Source organism: Eubalaena glacialis, chromosome 1 (genome assembly GCF_028564815.1).
Source record: "Eubalaena glacialis isolate mEubGla1 chromosome 1, mEubGla1.1.hap2.+ XY, whole genome shotgun sequence".
Taxonomy (NCBI): Eukaryota; Metazoa; Chordata; class Mammalia; order Artiodactyla; family Balaenidae; genus Eubalaena; species Eubalaena glacialis.
The window spans coordinates 181,704,512-181,720,364 of record NC_083716.1 but is presented as its reverse complement, the minus strand read 5'-3'; the positions used below and the strand labels follow the sequence as shown (position 1 = coordinate 181,720,364).

General features: G+C 43.8%; 1 protein-coding gene across 1 annotated transcript in view; it reads left to right on the top strand.

Annotated features, from left to right (window-relative positions):
* WIPF1 (WAS/WASL interacting protein family member 1) overlaps nucleotides 1–15,853 on the top strand; it is a 119,034-nt gene that overhangs the window by 89,225 nt on the left and 13,956 nt on the right. Inside the window, exons 2-4 of the mRNA XM_061185065.1 lie at nucleotides 5,071–5,159; nucleotides 9,134–9,263; nucleotides 14,601–14,729. Coding sequence (XP_061041048.1) covers nucleotides 5,109–5,159; nucleotides 9,134–9,263; nucleotides 14,601–14,729 — 310 coding nt within the window. The 5' untranslated portion in view covers nucleotides 5,071–5,108. The remainder of the gene's footprint in view (nucleotides 1–5,070; nucleotides 5,160–9,133; nucleotides 9,264–14,600; nucleotides 14,730–15,853) is intronic.

Here is a 15,853-nt window from a genome sequence, read left to right as displayed (position 1 = left end):
TGATTCTCTAAAAGCAATTAATTCTCAAAAGTGTGTACTGTTAGAAGTTCTGTGCCTGGGGTCAGGGGGAGGGTAGGAGGGCAAGGATCAGCAAATGGGTAGGGCCGTGATCCTCCAACTTCAGGGAGCCTGGTTCCCCTGCAAGAGATGATGGCCGACACTTGGGAGCCCCTGCCCTAGTCACTGCTTCCCTTCTTCTAGGGCCCTTCCCACCTGGGTACAGAGCTGCCTTTCTTGCCGTGCTCCCATCTCTCAAGGGAAGAACCAAATGTGGGAGGCCAAGCCCTCAGGCTGCCTCATTCCCAGGGGGGCAGCCCCGCCCACACAGGACTCTGGGCAAAGCCAGGCCTCAGCTCAGTCACCAGGCCAGGCCGTCCTCTGCCAGGTGCTCGAGCGGTACTCACACCAGCAGGGCGCGTGCTCACCTCAGGAACTACAGCTCTGGACCCGTCTGTTGATTGCTTACTCTACCCAGGCCTGCTGTACTGTTTCATTTCATCCGCCTTGTACACCCATTTAACAGATGGGAAGGGGAGGCTCAGAGAGCTTAGTCTTATCCCAGGTTATTAGCAGCAGAGCAGAGTTTCAAAATCATGTTCTTCTGACCCAGGACTCATGTTCTCACAGGGATTCTAAACTTTTTCATTCATAGGCCACGCTAGTATCTGGTAAAGCCCAAAAAAGTCAGACTGCTTCTCTGACTGTTGTTAAATGCATAAAACAAAATACAGAGGATTACCAAGGCAACTAGTTACAGTGAAATAGATACAAGATCTAGCAGCAGACATTGCCACAACTTCAAAAGAGATCTGCAACAATTTTAATATGATGTGAGAATATGATGTGAAAATATCATGTGAACAGCTCTTGGTGAACGGGTTTCAGGTGTGGTTTGTGGCCTGTATTCGTAATTGAAGGAAGTACTACATTGTAGTTAGAGTTTAGGGGAAATAAATATGTCCTTTTTTTCATCCAAGTTCATGAATCCCTGAATTCTGTCCACAGACCTTGTGGATGTGAAGATCCAGGCTAGGAAGGCCTGTCCATTAGGATCTAGGCTGCTGTTGAGGCCCTACAGTCAGGCCCAGTCTTGCTTCTGACGTGGGCTCTCAACTCCAGGAGACCAGGGAAGTCCCTTCTCTCCCAAGGCCTTGGGCTCTACTCCCCTGATGAAGTCAGGAAAGCAAGCGCCCAGGCTTAAAGCTAGCCAGCCCCTCTGCCATGGGACTGGTTCTTTGCCCAGGCCTTGGGATGCCCAGGGCTGATGCTGGGAGCCGTTCCAACGACCAGCACATGGCTTGTTTGTGTGATACCTGGCTCTTCCATTCCCACATATTTAGAGAGAACCCTGCTTTGTGCCATGTATTGGGAAGACCGGATGGAGTTCACGGTCTGGTGGTAAGACAGCCGAGAAGGGGGCCTGCTGGGGGCCCGGCGTGGGGGGGCATGAGGTTGGTCTTCTTTGACCCGTGTGCTGGGGTGGCAGGATCAGACTCGGGGGTTTCTCACAAACTTCCCTCAAGGCCCAGCCTGGACAAGTCCAGACCAGCCGCTGTTCAGCTAGCAAGAAGCCAAGAGACCATGGAGGCCTCTGGAATCACCTTTCAGTGTGGAGGTGGGGGTGGGAGTAGTTTGTCTGGAGGAGAGCGAGGGATGGGGGCAGGGGGAGTAGTAGCAGTGGAGAGGAAGGAGAGCTTAGCCTGGGAAAGGTGAGAGCGCCCACCCGCAGATCCTCTCCCCGTTGTTCATCGGAGGTGGCGGGGCGGGGGGAGGCCCAGCCTCTGTGCTCCGGAGGTTTATTTATTAATGCACAGAGAGAACCATGATAGCAACGACAGAAAACTGTAAACTACTTAGATTAAAGAGGCCTTACAGGGTGGCAGTCCCCTGAGAGCGGCCCTGTTCCATCATCTGGCCCCTGAGGCGTACAGAAGTTCAATTTGATCTTTGCAACCAGAGACTGGCTTATGAGAATCAAACCCGTGAGAGGTTCGCGGTAGCTGATCAGAATCCACTTCTTCCTCAGTATGAGGATAACAGGATGGCAGGTTAGCTGGTGAGCGTAGGACCTGACGCAGTGGAGTGTTGAGGGGCCTTTCATCCACCGAGCACGCGGACGGTCTGTCCCATGGAGCCCGTCTCCCGGGCCCTCTGGGTGGACCCGGCCACCCCTTCCTTGGTTAGCCGCCTCCTCCAGCTCTGTTCAGACCATTGCTTTGGCCATAGCAGCTCTGACAGTTAGTTGGGTCTGAATCCCGTTTCAGATCCCCGTCCTTCCTCCTGGTCCTGGGACACAACCCTGAGGCTTCTGGAGGTGCCCCTGCAGCTGGAGCACCCCCTTCATAGGCCTCCAAACACAGGCCCCCCAGCCCTCCTTATTACACTGCCCGTGTAGCCCCACGGGGGACCGATTGGTGTCACCCAGAAAAGACCAATGTAAGGAACAGATTTTAAAAGAACCCCTGTCTGAGACAGGCTCTTATTGAAAACCAGATTCTGACCGAGTTTACAGGTGAGCTGCAGTACTAGTTAGCCCTTTACCTGCCTAAAAATGCTTATCTAAGAAGAGCAGGGATCAAAAGGACTTGATGTGAATGACTTTCACGGGTCTTTTAGCGAGTTATTAATTTCTCTGAGTCCCAGCGTCCTCCTCTGTAAAATGAGTGGAATTATGCTAGTTTGCAGTGTGGTCATAAGTATTCAAGACGACAGAAATAAAGAGCCCTTTATCATCCAATTGACTGTTAATAGATGAGAGCAGCTCTTGCTGCTCTAGAGTTTTTTAAATTTCATTTTCTAGATGGCACTCAGAATAGAACTGTCAGAAGCTCTCTTGATTCCTGTCTTCCAGTAGCTTTGACAAGTTTGGCCACGTCCTCTTAGCTTTTCCATTCCGTTTCTGTCACAGAAAGCAAGCCATCCAGCAAAACTTCTGTAGAAAGTAACAGCTGACCCTTGAACGATGCGGGGGTTAGGGGCGCCGACCCTCTGCACGCAGTCAGCCCTCCGTATCCACGGGTCCTCTGCACCCGGATTCTGCATCCTCGGATTCAACTACCCATGGATGGTATAATACTATAATGTTTACTATCGAAAACAATCCACATCTGAGTGGACCCGTTGTTCAAGGGTCATCTGTATTTGTTTCAAGGTATAAGTTTTCCACATTAACTTTCAGTGGTTGAACTAAGTTAATACTTTAAATTATTTTTTCTTTTGGCCGTGCCACATGGCTTGTGGGGTCCTGGTTTCCCGACCAGGGATCGAACCTGGGCCCCCGACAGTGGAAGTGCAGAGTCCTAACCACTGGACTGCCAGGGAATTCCCTAATACTTTAAATTCTAAGAGGTTGTTTTCTGCAATTAAGAGACTATTGAAAATAAAAGATAATTCTGAGGTTTGAAATTCAGGACACATGTTCCACAGAAACAATGTTATTCAGGTGGTCAGTGTTCCAGGCTGCTCACTTGGTTTAAGGCTCTACCACCAGGCTTCTCGAATGCATATGAATCACCCAGGGATCTTGTTAAAATGCTGGAACAAATTCAGTGCAGGCAGAGGGGCTGAGATTTGATGTTTCTAACAGCTCTGGGTGATGCCCCGCTGCCAAAACGGGAGCCCTGCTGATCCAGGAGTAGCAAGCGCTGGGTGGGAGACGCTGGGATACTGAGGGGTGAGTACGTGGGTGAGGGCTGCGGCCTGGGGCTTCTGCTCAGACCCAGGGATGGGACTCCGAGGACTGGGGGAAAGGGAGACGGGGTTCATTGCTGGCACAACTCTGGGGGCACGTCCTTGCCATCGTTTCTTCAGCCCCTGATGTTTGCCAGGCTGCCCCCTTCGCCGCTGCTACCCACCAGGGCTTCCCTGCGCTGTCTCACCGCCACGGAGTCTGGCCTTCCCTTTGTCCCCAGAGCAATCAGACTCTGCAGAAAGCCTTTCTAAGGAAGCCTATTTGTAGTAAACAGCCCAGAGTCAGAAGTTTGATTCCTCCTCTCTTCCCCCCCCCCTTTTTTTTTTAAAGTAAGGTTTTATTTATTTATTTATTTTGGCTGTGTTGGATCTTCGTTGCTGCACACGGGCTTTCTCTAGTTGCAGCAAGCGGGGGCTACTCTTCGTTGTGGTGCGCGGGCTTCTCATTGCAGTGGCTTCTCTTGTTGCGAAGCACGGGCTCTAGGCGCGTGGGCTTCAATAGTTGTGGCTCGCGGGCTCAGTAGTTGTGGCTCACGGGCTCTAGAGCACAGGCTCAGTAGTTGTGGCGCACGGGCTTAGCTGCTCCACAGTATGTGGGATCTTCCCGGACCAGGGCTCGAACCCGTGTCCCCTGCATTGGCAGGCGGATTTTTAACCACTGCGCCACCAGGGAAGTCCTTTTTCCCCTCTTTTTTTCCACTTGGATCCTGTAAGGAAATGCGAAGTAGCATAGAGGTAGGAATCCAGCCTCCTTGCCCATCTTATCTTCCCGTATCCCCATCTCCTTTCCCCGGAGGACTGTAAGAACTTTGAGGGCAAGTATAGAAATATAGATTCATCTTTGCATTCCGGGGTGCTACCCAGACCTAGACAGATGTCAGGAACCTCAGAGAAGAAAAGCAGCGGAGTGGAGAAGAAATGTCAGGAATGTTGGAGAAGAAAAGCGAGGGCAGGGAGTGGGCGGGGGCGGGAGCACAGGAGAGGACTGCGCTATGGAGATGAGTGAGGAAGAGGAGCCACTTGAACATCGGACTTGGCCAGGATACATTTCTAGCAGTTTCCTAATAACCTCCCAGCTTACTTGGGCGGCAGGCCAGGGTCCTTCCCCCGACCTGCTTTGGTGGTGGTGGGATTGAGCAGCATGAGGCACTGGATTTTGCTTCCAGTATCTCCAGGCACTTTGGCTGAGAAGCCTCCCCTGCTGACCTCCTTCCAGAATAGTAACATCCTAGCCATGCCGTAAAGGAATTCCACCTCTTATAAAAGTTGGGCTTCGGGAATAGCTGCCACTTTGATGGGAAAGCAGGAAGGAAGATTAGGATGGAGTATTACTAAGAAGTCTAATACATGATGGTGCTTTGTTTCTTTTTGTTTTTACAGATTTGTCAGCCAGACTGCTGAAAGCGTAACTGTCCAGGATGCCCGTACCGCCCCCTCCAGCACCCCCACCACCGCCCACGTTTGCTCTGGTGAGTGGTTCTCCCCATCCACGGCCCATGCACGAAGCAAGCTAAACAAACTTGAACCTGGCACACATGTATTTGTTTTCAGTGTATTCACATTCTGGCTTAAATATGAATGATACGGTAAGCTTTCCAGGTGCTGGAGTAAGCCAGAGCCTGAGATGCAGCAGATAACAATATGAAAATGTTTTGTAGTCTAAGGTCTCATGTGATGTGTAGGACACGCGTGGAATGTGGATTAGTTAGGTTTCCTCTGCCTCGTCCATCAAGGAGACATGTCCTGTTCATTTGAACACGATGGCCCAAGACGGTTGGCAGGAGCGGTTCTGCCCAGCCTGCACTGTTTTCAGCTTCTAGCCTTTAACATCTGGGCAGGATAGTCCAGAGACCCAGTCTGTCTGTCTGAAAATGCATCCATTAAAGTGTCCTCCAGACTCACTCTCTTTTTCTCTGCCTTTTGCCGTCTTTCTTCCCACTCTGTTTTTGACAAATAACCCCCATCTCCCACTCCACCCTCCCCCACACACTTACTTCGCCCTTTAAATCCATCCTTGCAGTTCCATGTGTACTTTCCTAAGGAATTTCTTCTCTGGGCTTATCCTGGCCCCCTGATGGACCTGTCCTCAGAAGATAGTGCACCCTCTTCCAGGAAGCTGGCAGCCCTCCCCGCAGTGATACGGAAGGTTTCCCAGACGCACCCCCCCAGTATGTGAAGCCTTCGCTGCTAAGGAGCCTCCCAGTGATGGGCCCTTCACTTTTCACTTGGGGAAACTGGAGCTCAGAGAGGAAAAGTCTCTTGCCTAGGCTTCCATGGTACACATTTTTTATAAGCCATCTAAGGCTGGAACCTAGTTGGAAGAACAGACCATTGATTAGCTCGTTGCTATTCCAAGTGTGATCCTCCAACTCCTGGTTAAAGTCCCCAAAAAATAAGTACAGAAATTTAGAGTAAGCGCTTAGAAACACTTATAGCAATCTGAGAGTGGTGTTATGTCTATTGTTTCTAAGATTGTATTTTGTGTGTCTTTTTTAAACTGATTCATTTTTCTAATAAGTCATTGTTATTTTACAAAATATTGGTCCATGATGGATTGGAAATTTTTTTCTTAAAAATTCGTCCTTCCCTTAGATAAGTTTGAAAAGCTGTCATCTGGCTAACATAGAAGGACTAGTTTATATTTCCCCAAAAGTATAGGTTTTGCACCATCGCTGAGTCATATGTGCCTTGATTTTTTTTTTTTAATTTTAATGCTCATGTGTTTAATATGTATTCTAAAAGTTATAACTAGCACACCCAGGGTTTAATAGTGAGTTAATTTGAAAGAAAATGTTCACTGAGAAATAGTATAGTAAATAATATAGTGAATTGACTTAATGAAAAATATTAAATAATAACACAGGTAGCATGAGAAGATGACAAAAGTCACAAAAGTTGTAGCAGAATGGTTGAAGTTTGGGACACCCTGGTTTATCCTATCCACTCATTTCTATCCATTATTACCTGACTAAAAGCAAGATCCTAGAGAGACAGGATATAGAGACGAGAAAAGGGAAAGGCTGGTGGCCATCGTAGGACACCATCCGGTGGAACAGCACAGTCAAGAGATAAGTCAGCACCCAAGGAGGTCAGGTGTCAAAATAAATTTTGAGGCAGAACAGGAGGCCAGGGAGGGTTGCTGGTCCAAAACTGTGAAGAAAACCAACGTGGACATGGCACTTAACCTCTCGACGCCTCAGGTTTTTTCATCCTTAAAACGAAGACAATAGGTAATTCAAAAAGCTCTTTCTAAGATGTCCAAGGCATGTTGTTAAGTTATAAAAACAAGTTTCAGAGCAATAGAGGATGATCCCATTAGCAAAAGCGAACTGTATATGCAAAGAGCCTTTCTGGAACTGACTGCCAAGAAGCTCTTAACAGGCTTGCTTCAGAGGAGGGGTGGAGGCCAGTGGGGAAAGGCATTTTATTTATTAATTTTTTTTTCAACTGAGATATAATTGACATACAACATTGTATAAGTTTAAGGTAGACAGCACATTGATTTGATACATTTATGTATTATAATTACCACCATAGGTTTAGCTAATGCCTCTATCACGTCACATAATTATCATTTCTTTTTTGTGGTGAGAACATTTAAGTTCTGGTCTCTTAACAGCTTTGAAATGTATAATACAGCATTGTTAACTATAATCACTATGCTGTACATTAGATCTCCAGAACTGATTCATGTTTTAGTTGCAAGTTTGTACTCTTTAACACCTCCCCATTTCCGGGAAGGGGCATTCTAGACCCCGCGTTTATCCTTCTGTCAGGTTATAGGGAAGGCTCCGGAGTCAGGCTGCCAGGCTTTGAATCCGAGCTCCTCCTCTTACCAGCTGGGTAACCGGGTTGATGAGTTAACTTCCCTGTGCCTCAGTTTCCCTGACTCTAAAATGGAAGTCATGACTCACAGGGTTGATGAATTAGTATACATAAAATGCTAAAAACGGTGCCTGACCCATAGTAAAAGCAATATAAATGTTAGCCGTTATTATCGTGAGCAAGTACTACTTTATAATTTAATTAAGACCCTTTCAGCTTCATACACAGAGATTCTGTTTAGCCTGCTTCAGGGTTTTTCTTAGCTCTCCCTCTGCCTCTAACTATAATAAATAGCTGGGTCAGGTATCAAGCTAAACTTGCCCAGGTTTACTCCTTGTGGCCCTTGCTGGCATCTGTGAAATCAGAGCCTTTCAGAAGGGCTGGGGCGAGCCTCAAAGGACTCTCACGGCTGCCAGAAGTACCACTGGGTTTGGGGAAGACGACTCTCCCCAGGACCAGGCCAGACCAAGCCAGTTTCCAAGTGTGACAGACACGGGTACACGCCTACTTCCGAGTGCATTTGCTGGCCTCTTAGTGTTCCCACTCCCTAAAAGAACCCTGAAAAAACAAAATCCCAATTTCACAGTAAGAATCTTTCCCAGGAACTCTGAAATTACAGAAAATACCCAAAGGTTTTATTTATTTATTTTTTATGTTTTGGCTGCTCCTCGCAGCTTGTGGGATCTTAGCTCCCCGACCAGGGATCAACCCCACACCCCTGCAGTGGAAGCACGGAGTCTTGACCACTGGACCGCCAGGGAAGTCCCCCCAGAGGTTTTAAAGCAGCACCTTTGTCAGCTGTGCAGTCTCTGTGGGCTAAGCTTTCAAAGGGATTAGGGAACTATGTTCAATATCCTGTAATAAACCATAATGGAAAAGAATTTTAAAATAAAGAAATTTTAAAAAGGGATTAAACATCAGGAACACCTTAGGCCAGAGGAACATGAAGGGAGTTTGGGGGGTAATGGAAATTTTGTATATCTTGATTGTGGCGGTGGCTACACGATTGTATGTGTTTGTCAGAATTCACAGGACCGTACACTAAAAGGGTGATTTTACTATTTGTAAATTATACCTCCAATCTGCCTTAAATTAAAAAGAAAAAACTCTCTTGTCAGTGTAACCGGAGGGAATTATTTTCTAAAATTTTGGTGGATTAAAAAAAAATACAGCTGACCCTTTTTGATAAAGACAATTTTCCTCTTGCACCAGGTTAGTTCCAAAAGACAAGAAAGAGATGTTCTTCAGAGAACATTCTAGAGGATGAAGCCTCATAGTATCCTGCAAATTCCTTTCAGACTTAAAATTCCCTGCTCATTTCTAGCCATCCACCCCTTGCTCTGTTGGTTACGGCCAGATTGTGGTCTGACTTTGCAGAGACTTTTATCAGGGAGTGACTCTTCCTGCATTAAAAATGAACGTAATTTATTGCTGCATCTGCTCCCAAATGTCTGGGTCTTAAAAAGAGTGACATCGGGTCTAAAACTTGTAGAGAATTTACAGCCTATTGCCAAGAATCTTAATAACAAGCTCCCAATACGCTAGCTGTCCCCACCGAGTGTTGTAGTACATGATTTTAATTCAAAAGATGAATACGAGTTTGCGTGTTTCCTTTCAGGCCAATACAGAAAAGCCTACCTTGAGTAAGTCAGAGCAGGCTGGGAGAAATGCTCTTCTCTCTGACATCAGCAAAGGGAAGAAACTAAAGAAGACAGTCACCAATGACAGAAGTGCACCAATATTGGACAGTAAGTGAAAAAAGTTATTTTCCATGGAGATAAATGGTTTATGACCTAACAATCAACTCTACTCTTCCCACCAAAAAAAAATTTTTTTTTTTTTTGGTTAACAACAGCTGCAAAGCTAGCAGAATAAGGGACTGTATCACTCATTGTAGGCCATGGCTCTGGCTTGGGTTCCCTCTAATGCTGCAGGAAGCCAGTATAATAATTCTTTGTCCAAGACACACACAGCAGCAATTCTCTGAATTATTCACAACTCTTTACAGCACTTTCTGGAAATTAACCCTTTGTTCATCTAACCACAGAGCAAAAGGCAGCATGAAATATGGAAAGAGCCCTAGTCTTGGAATCAAAGGATGTAGGTTCGAGCCCTGACCATCTCCAACCCTTTGTCTTCATTTGTAAAATGGAGATAATACCTGTTCTACTGCCCTCACAAGTTTGTTGTGAGCATCCAACGAGACAATGCTTATGAAAGTGTTTTGTTGCCTGGAATGTATAATTCAAGTGTAGTTATGATTATTAGGGGGTTGGAGAGAGAGGAAATGAGATCACAGCTTTGCTTATTGACCCATCATAAATCTGAGATACTTTCTGGAACAAGGCAGGGTATGTATAAACAAACAAGTACCCACAATACAGGGCTACTTATTAACATTTACAACAGAATGAAACATTACAGATGGCTAGAATCTACCGGAAGTTAATTATCGGGCCTCAAGACTATCACCTCACACTCCTCACACATTTCCACTGCCAGCCAGATGTGCCCAGAATTCATCCTCAACCACAGATGCCACTTGGACTCAACAGGAATTAGACTGTCCTAAACTCACCAGAGGGAGCTTTGTAGACAAGTGAATAACGATGTAGGATTTTAGCCAAGTGGAGGAATTTCTAGGAAAAGTGCCTAACGAGTAGAAGAGAAAGATCAGCGTTAGGTGAGAACATTGGTGTGGGAGGAAGGTGGAAAAGAGGAAGACCAAGACAAAGGCCTTTGAGTTTTGTTCTGTTACCGGGCAAGGTGGTGCAGATGGAATGCACCACACCTCAGTGGAACTAGGGGGTCTTTGACTTTTGATGAAGTCTTACCTCTGGGTCAAAATGCCCACAAAATGGTGTGGTTATTGTATAATCAATCGCTTAGTTTTACTGATCTGTGTCACAAGGTTCTCCCTGGGGTTGCCCAGCCCAGTCGCTTCTTTCTGGGGAGCTTTGGTCCAATAGCCATTGAGTCGTGGTGCCTGGGATGGGGCCAGAGGAACTCCACAAACTGCCAACCTCTAGACCAGAGCCCAGAGTGGGAGAGGGAGCCTAGGCTCTGGAGAATTCCCTAGATGTTGAAGGAGAATGGACAGTCTGGGGCCTAGTCCTGAATCCACTAGTGGAAGTTCATTATATTCTTCAAGAAGATACACTTCTCTCGTTAAATGGAAAAGAGTGTTAGTTCTCCCTCCCATCTGCTCAGTGATGTTTAAGAATGCACTTTGCTTTGTGGACACCAGATGCAACCCAATGCATGCCCTTGTTGTCCATGCACTTAACTGGACACTAACACTGTTGTTAGAAGCTCTTTGCAAGTGGCAAAGTCTATCCATGGTTTTGTATTTGTTTGCAGGTGAAACCTCCCTGGGTTCTATGTCAAAATGTTGACCATGGTTATACATGATATAACTCTTGAGGTCAGCTTTGTCCTCCAATTTAATTGTTAGCAGAGTGACCTGGAGCCAGTTAGCTATCCTCAACTAGTGTAGCTTCTCTATCGGAAAGCTGTACAACTGTTGCAAGTTAAGAACACTGGTGGACGATGTCTGATAGAACAAGTTCATCGATCTCTTTGAATGTTCAATACCAGGTAAAGGTGTCCTATGAAATGCAGTATTCCAGAATGTATCGTTCATCAACGAATAACGTTTTAATGACAAGGGCATTATTAATATTATTGGCAATAATTAAAATTAGTAAAACTTTTAAATTTTATATGGAAGCAATTTTGCATACACTTCCAGAAATTGTTATTCTAATTTGATATATCGTACTAGGCGAAGTAATTCTTGTGAGTTCAGTATCAGATTGTTTCTTCTATCAGCAGAGTTCCCATAGTATCCCAGAAAGTTCCACACCTAGAAAAGATACAGAGCTGACACAGACTTATGATCAATCTAATCCAGAAAAAAAGAAAACATAAATGAATAAATAGAGCTCAGAAAGCAGATTAAGTAAAAGATTCAAAGCAGATTTTCTAAAATTAAGGATGCTACAATGAAGTTATATGCTAAAACATTTTGAAATCTTAAAGAATTTAACTTTTTAAGAAAAGTACAAATTTACCAAAAATCATTCATGAAGCTTCAATGAGCAAGGAAAAAGTTGAAAACTTCATCAAATTACTTTTCCTCTAAAAAGCTTTAGAGCCAGATGATTTTATCAGAAAATTATTTCAGATTTTAAGAAACAACAAATTCAAATGCTATATAAATCATTCCTAAATGTAGGAAGACATGGAAAGCTATCTGTTAGGTATGAGATTGGCATGATCTTAATATCAAAACATGACAAAGGCAGCATATATACAGAAAGAAAGCTGGTGTATCAGTGTCTCAGGGGACACGTGGCAATGCCTGGAGGCATTTTTAGTTATCACAACTTGGTGAGGGAGGGTTCCTACTGACACCTAGTGGGTAGAGGCCAGGGATGCTGTAAACATTCTACAGGGAACAAGATGGTCACCCACAACAAAGAATTATCTGACCCAAAATGTCCGTAGTTCCAAGGCTAAGAAACCCTACTATAGACCACTTATGATCATAGACGAGAGGATACTAACTAAAAATCCAAAAACTCTAATTCAATAGTATATTAAAAAAATAATTCACCAAATCCAGAGTTTGTCTCATTTTTAATGTTAGAAAGTCTATATATCCATCATATCAAATAAGGAAAACCATATAATGATCTCAGTAGATCCTGGATAGGCATTTGATCAAATTCCATGCCATAAGAAAGTCTTAAAAACCCAGAGTGGAAGGATCCTTGCTAACCACGAATACTTAGAAAGAAAAAAAAGTTATTTCAAACCAACAGTCAGTATGTAACTTGGGGGCTTCCCTGGTGGTGCAGTGGTTAAGAATCCGCCTGCCAATGCAGGGGACACGAGTTCGAGCCCTGATCCAGGAAGACCCCACATGCCGCCGAACAACTAAGCCCGTGCGCCGCAACTACTGAGCCTGTGCTCTAGAGCCCGCAAGCCACAACTACTGAAGCCCGTGCGCCTAGAGCCTGTGCTCTGCAACGAGAAGCCACCCCAATGAGAAGCCCGTGCACCGCAACGAAGAGTAGCCCCCGCTCGCCACAACTAGAGAAAGCCCGCGCTCAGCAACAAAGACCCAATGCAGCCAAAAATAAACAAATAAATAAATTTTTTAAAAAAATGTAACTTTGAAACATTAGCGGCATTCTCATTAAAATCAAAATATGATTTCCTTTATTTTTAAAATACTAATAACGTTAATAATTTATTTTTAAGATAAACATAAATGTATATTTATTCTTTATAATTATTTTAAAATAAATTGTCTTTAAATTAATAAAACATTAATAACTTACACTGTTATGGAAGCTCAGTCATCAAAATAATTTCTTATATAAAACAGAAATAAGATACACAACTCTTAGAAAAGAAGGCGTACAACCTTTATTATTTGCAGAGCATTTGTCTACTAGAAAATCCAAGGCAAAAAATAAATTTTAATTCTGAAAATGCAGGAAAGTGATTTATTAGATATCAAATGAAATTTCCTGATGCCAATAATAACCAAATCCAAAATATAGTAGGAAAAACATTCCTTTCATAATTTCAACAAACAAAAATGTATTTGAAGTGACCCTAAAAGAACTATGGGTGACCCGTATCATGAAAATTACAAAACTTTACTGAATAAATCAGAAGACATGGGAAAATATACCATGTTTCCATAAAGTCTAAATATCATGAAAGTGTCAGTTCTCCCAGATTAATTTGTAGAACTCATGTAATACTTACCAAAGACTCAACAAGGTTTTCCAGGGGTAGAACTTTAAACAGTACTTAACCTCATAAAACATATACACATACATAAATTGTTAAGAGACAATTTTTTAAAGAGGGTATAATCATGGCTCTAATACAGATATAAAATAAACATATATCAAAGATTTTATTTAGCTCATTAATTAATGAGGGAACCAATGTAATGTTATCAATTCAAAGGAGAATTCAAAGTACCACACATATGTAGGCAGGTGAGTATTGAAATGAATTTACAAATAGGTGCAAAACGGGTCAATCAATTGCATTACACTGAACACAACCAATATGCATTTCTATGGACAAATATCATTTGCATTGTCAGTTTTGTACAATTTAATAGAGTTGCAGACTAGCTCAAAGGCAATGGGAAATAACCCAGAAGGCTAGACTGGATACTTAGTAATCTTTTTCTTTCTTCTTCCTTTCTTTTTTTGTTTTCTTGTTTGCCTATTTTGAAATCTTTCACAATTTTTTGGCAACAAATGCAAAATAAAACAAAATCTTTGCATCATCTCAAGTTGCAAAGAATTTTAAAAATGTTAAAGTCTACTGTTGGGTTTTATGATATTAAAAAATTGAAATCAACCTGGAAGGCCATCAAATAGGTAGATGGATAAATAAATTACAGTACATTCAGTGTTCTAAAACACAATGCAATCCTTTAAACTCATGTTTTCAAAAAATATTTAGTGACATGGGAAATGCTAACAAAGTACTGACTGAAAAAAGCAGGCTAAAAACTATGTAGTGAATTTGGTCATAAGAAAAAATATGTAAAATGAAAAAAAACCAAAACCTGGCAGGGAAAAATACACCAAAACAGTGGGTATTTCAATGAAGCAAAATTATGGGATATTTTATTTTCTTCTCCTTTATTTTTACTATTTCCTTTCTTCTCACCTTTTATTGTATCTCCTCCTCCCTTAAGACTTTCTTTCTTTGAAGATACTTTTATTTACCAAATCCTATGATACACAATAGATATTAACTCATGTGGCAGCCAGCCAAGCGGGGGAAAGTCATTATCTATTACTGATTCTTCTACCACTGGGCTTGCGACTGCCCTGGAGTAGAAAGAACCCTCTGCTTTTCTGACGGGGGATAGGGTGAATCCCTAAAGTCCTACCCTTTAATGAAATTCCAGGTGTCCACCATGGGCTTAGGTTCTGCCAGCTCCCTGTTGTATCGTGATTGTTTACTTGGGCAAGGACTGGTGAAGTTCTCTGGTGGTGTCTTCATACATGTGTAAAGACTGTGTTTTCTTCCTTCTGCAGAACCTAAAGGAGCTGGTGGTGGTGGCGGAGGCGGCGGTGGAAGTTTTGGAGGGGGTGGACCACCCGGTTTGGGAGGACTGTTCCAGGCTGGGATGCCAAAGCTGAGATCCACAGCCAACAGGGAGAGTGGTAAGGAGAGTTTCCTTCTCTTAGTTACTGAAGACAAGGCTGAGTCTGGTGGTTTTGAGACTTGGCATCCCCTCTAAGGCACTGTGCCCTGTGAAACATTTTAGATTTCTTGAAATGTTAACACTGTTTTATAAGAGGGACTCAAGGGACTTCCCTGGTGGCGCAGTGGTTAAGAATCCGCCTGCCAATGCAGGGGACACGGGTTCAAGCCCGGGTCCGGGAAGATCCCACATGCCGCGGAGCAACTAAGCCCGTGTGCCACAACTACTGAGCCTGTGCTCTAGAGCCCGCGAGCCACAACTACTGAGCCCACGTGCCACAACTACTGAAGCCTGCGCACCTAGAGCCCGTGCTCCGCAACAAGAGAAGCCACTGCAATGTGAAGCCCGTGCACTGCAACGAAGAGTAGCCCCCGCTCGCCACAACTAGAGGAAGCCCGCACGCAGCAACGAAGACCCAACGCAGCCAAAAATAAACGAAATAAAATAATTTAAAAAAAAAAAGAGGGACTCTATTTAGCATCTTTTTTTTTTTTCTTTCTTCTTTTTCTTTTTAACTCAGGATCAGACAGCTCCATCGAGCTGTTAAATATTTGCCCAGTGTCCTTGGGGAAACTTGTACTTTTTTGTACTTTTCTAAAGGGTAAGCTAGAGCGGGAAGAAAAGGAAGGAGCAAATGGGACTTGCCACCCCTGGAAACTCTGCCTGGTGACCTGGCAGATTCAGCTTTCTTTGTGAGGTAGTCTGACCCACCTGTCGAGTGTAGTAAATACTTATGAGTCTCTTTTCAAACACACAATGGAGCATGTCATATGGAATATAATTACATATCTCACAAAATCTAAAAAGGTGTTTTGCCTGACAGACATTTGGCATTTCAGAGCTAGTGATTCTAAGTATTCTCTGCAGGAAGCCATGGAAATGAGTCCTACAGGATTGTCTGTGAACACGATGGCAGAGAAAAAAGTTAAACCTGGTCATGCCTAAATAAAAAACCTTACAGAGTGTGTGAGGCTCTCCCCTGACTATGACAGAAGCTCAAGAAATTTCACCATGAAACTTTATTTTTTAATGTTTACTGTGTTAGAAGAATTTTATTTCTAATTCTATGGTCTTTTAAAATGT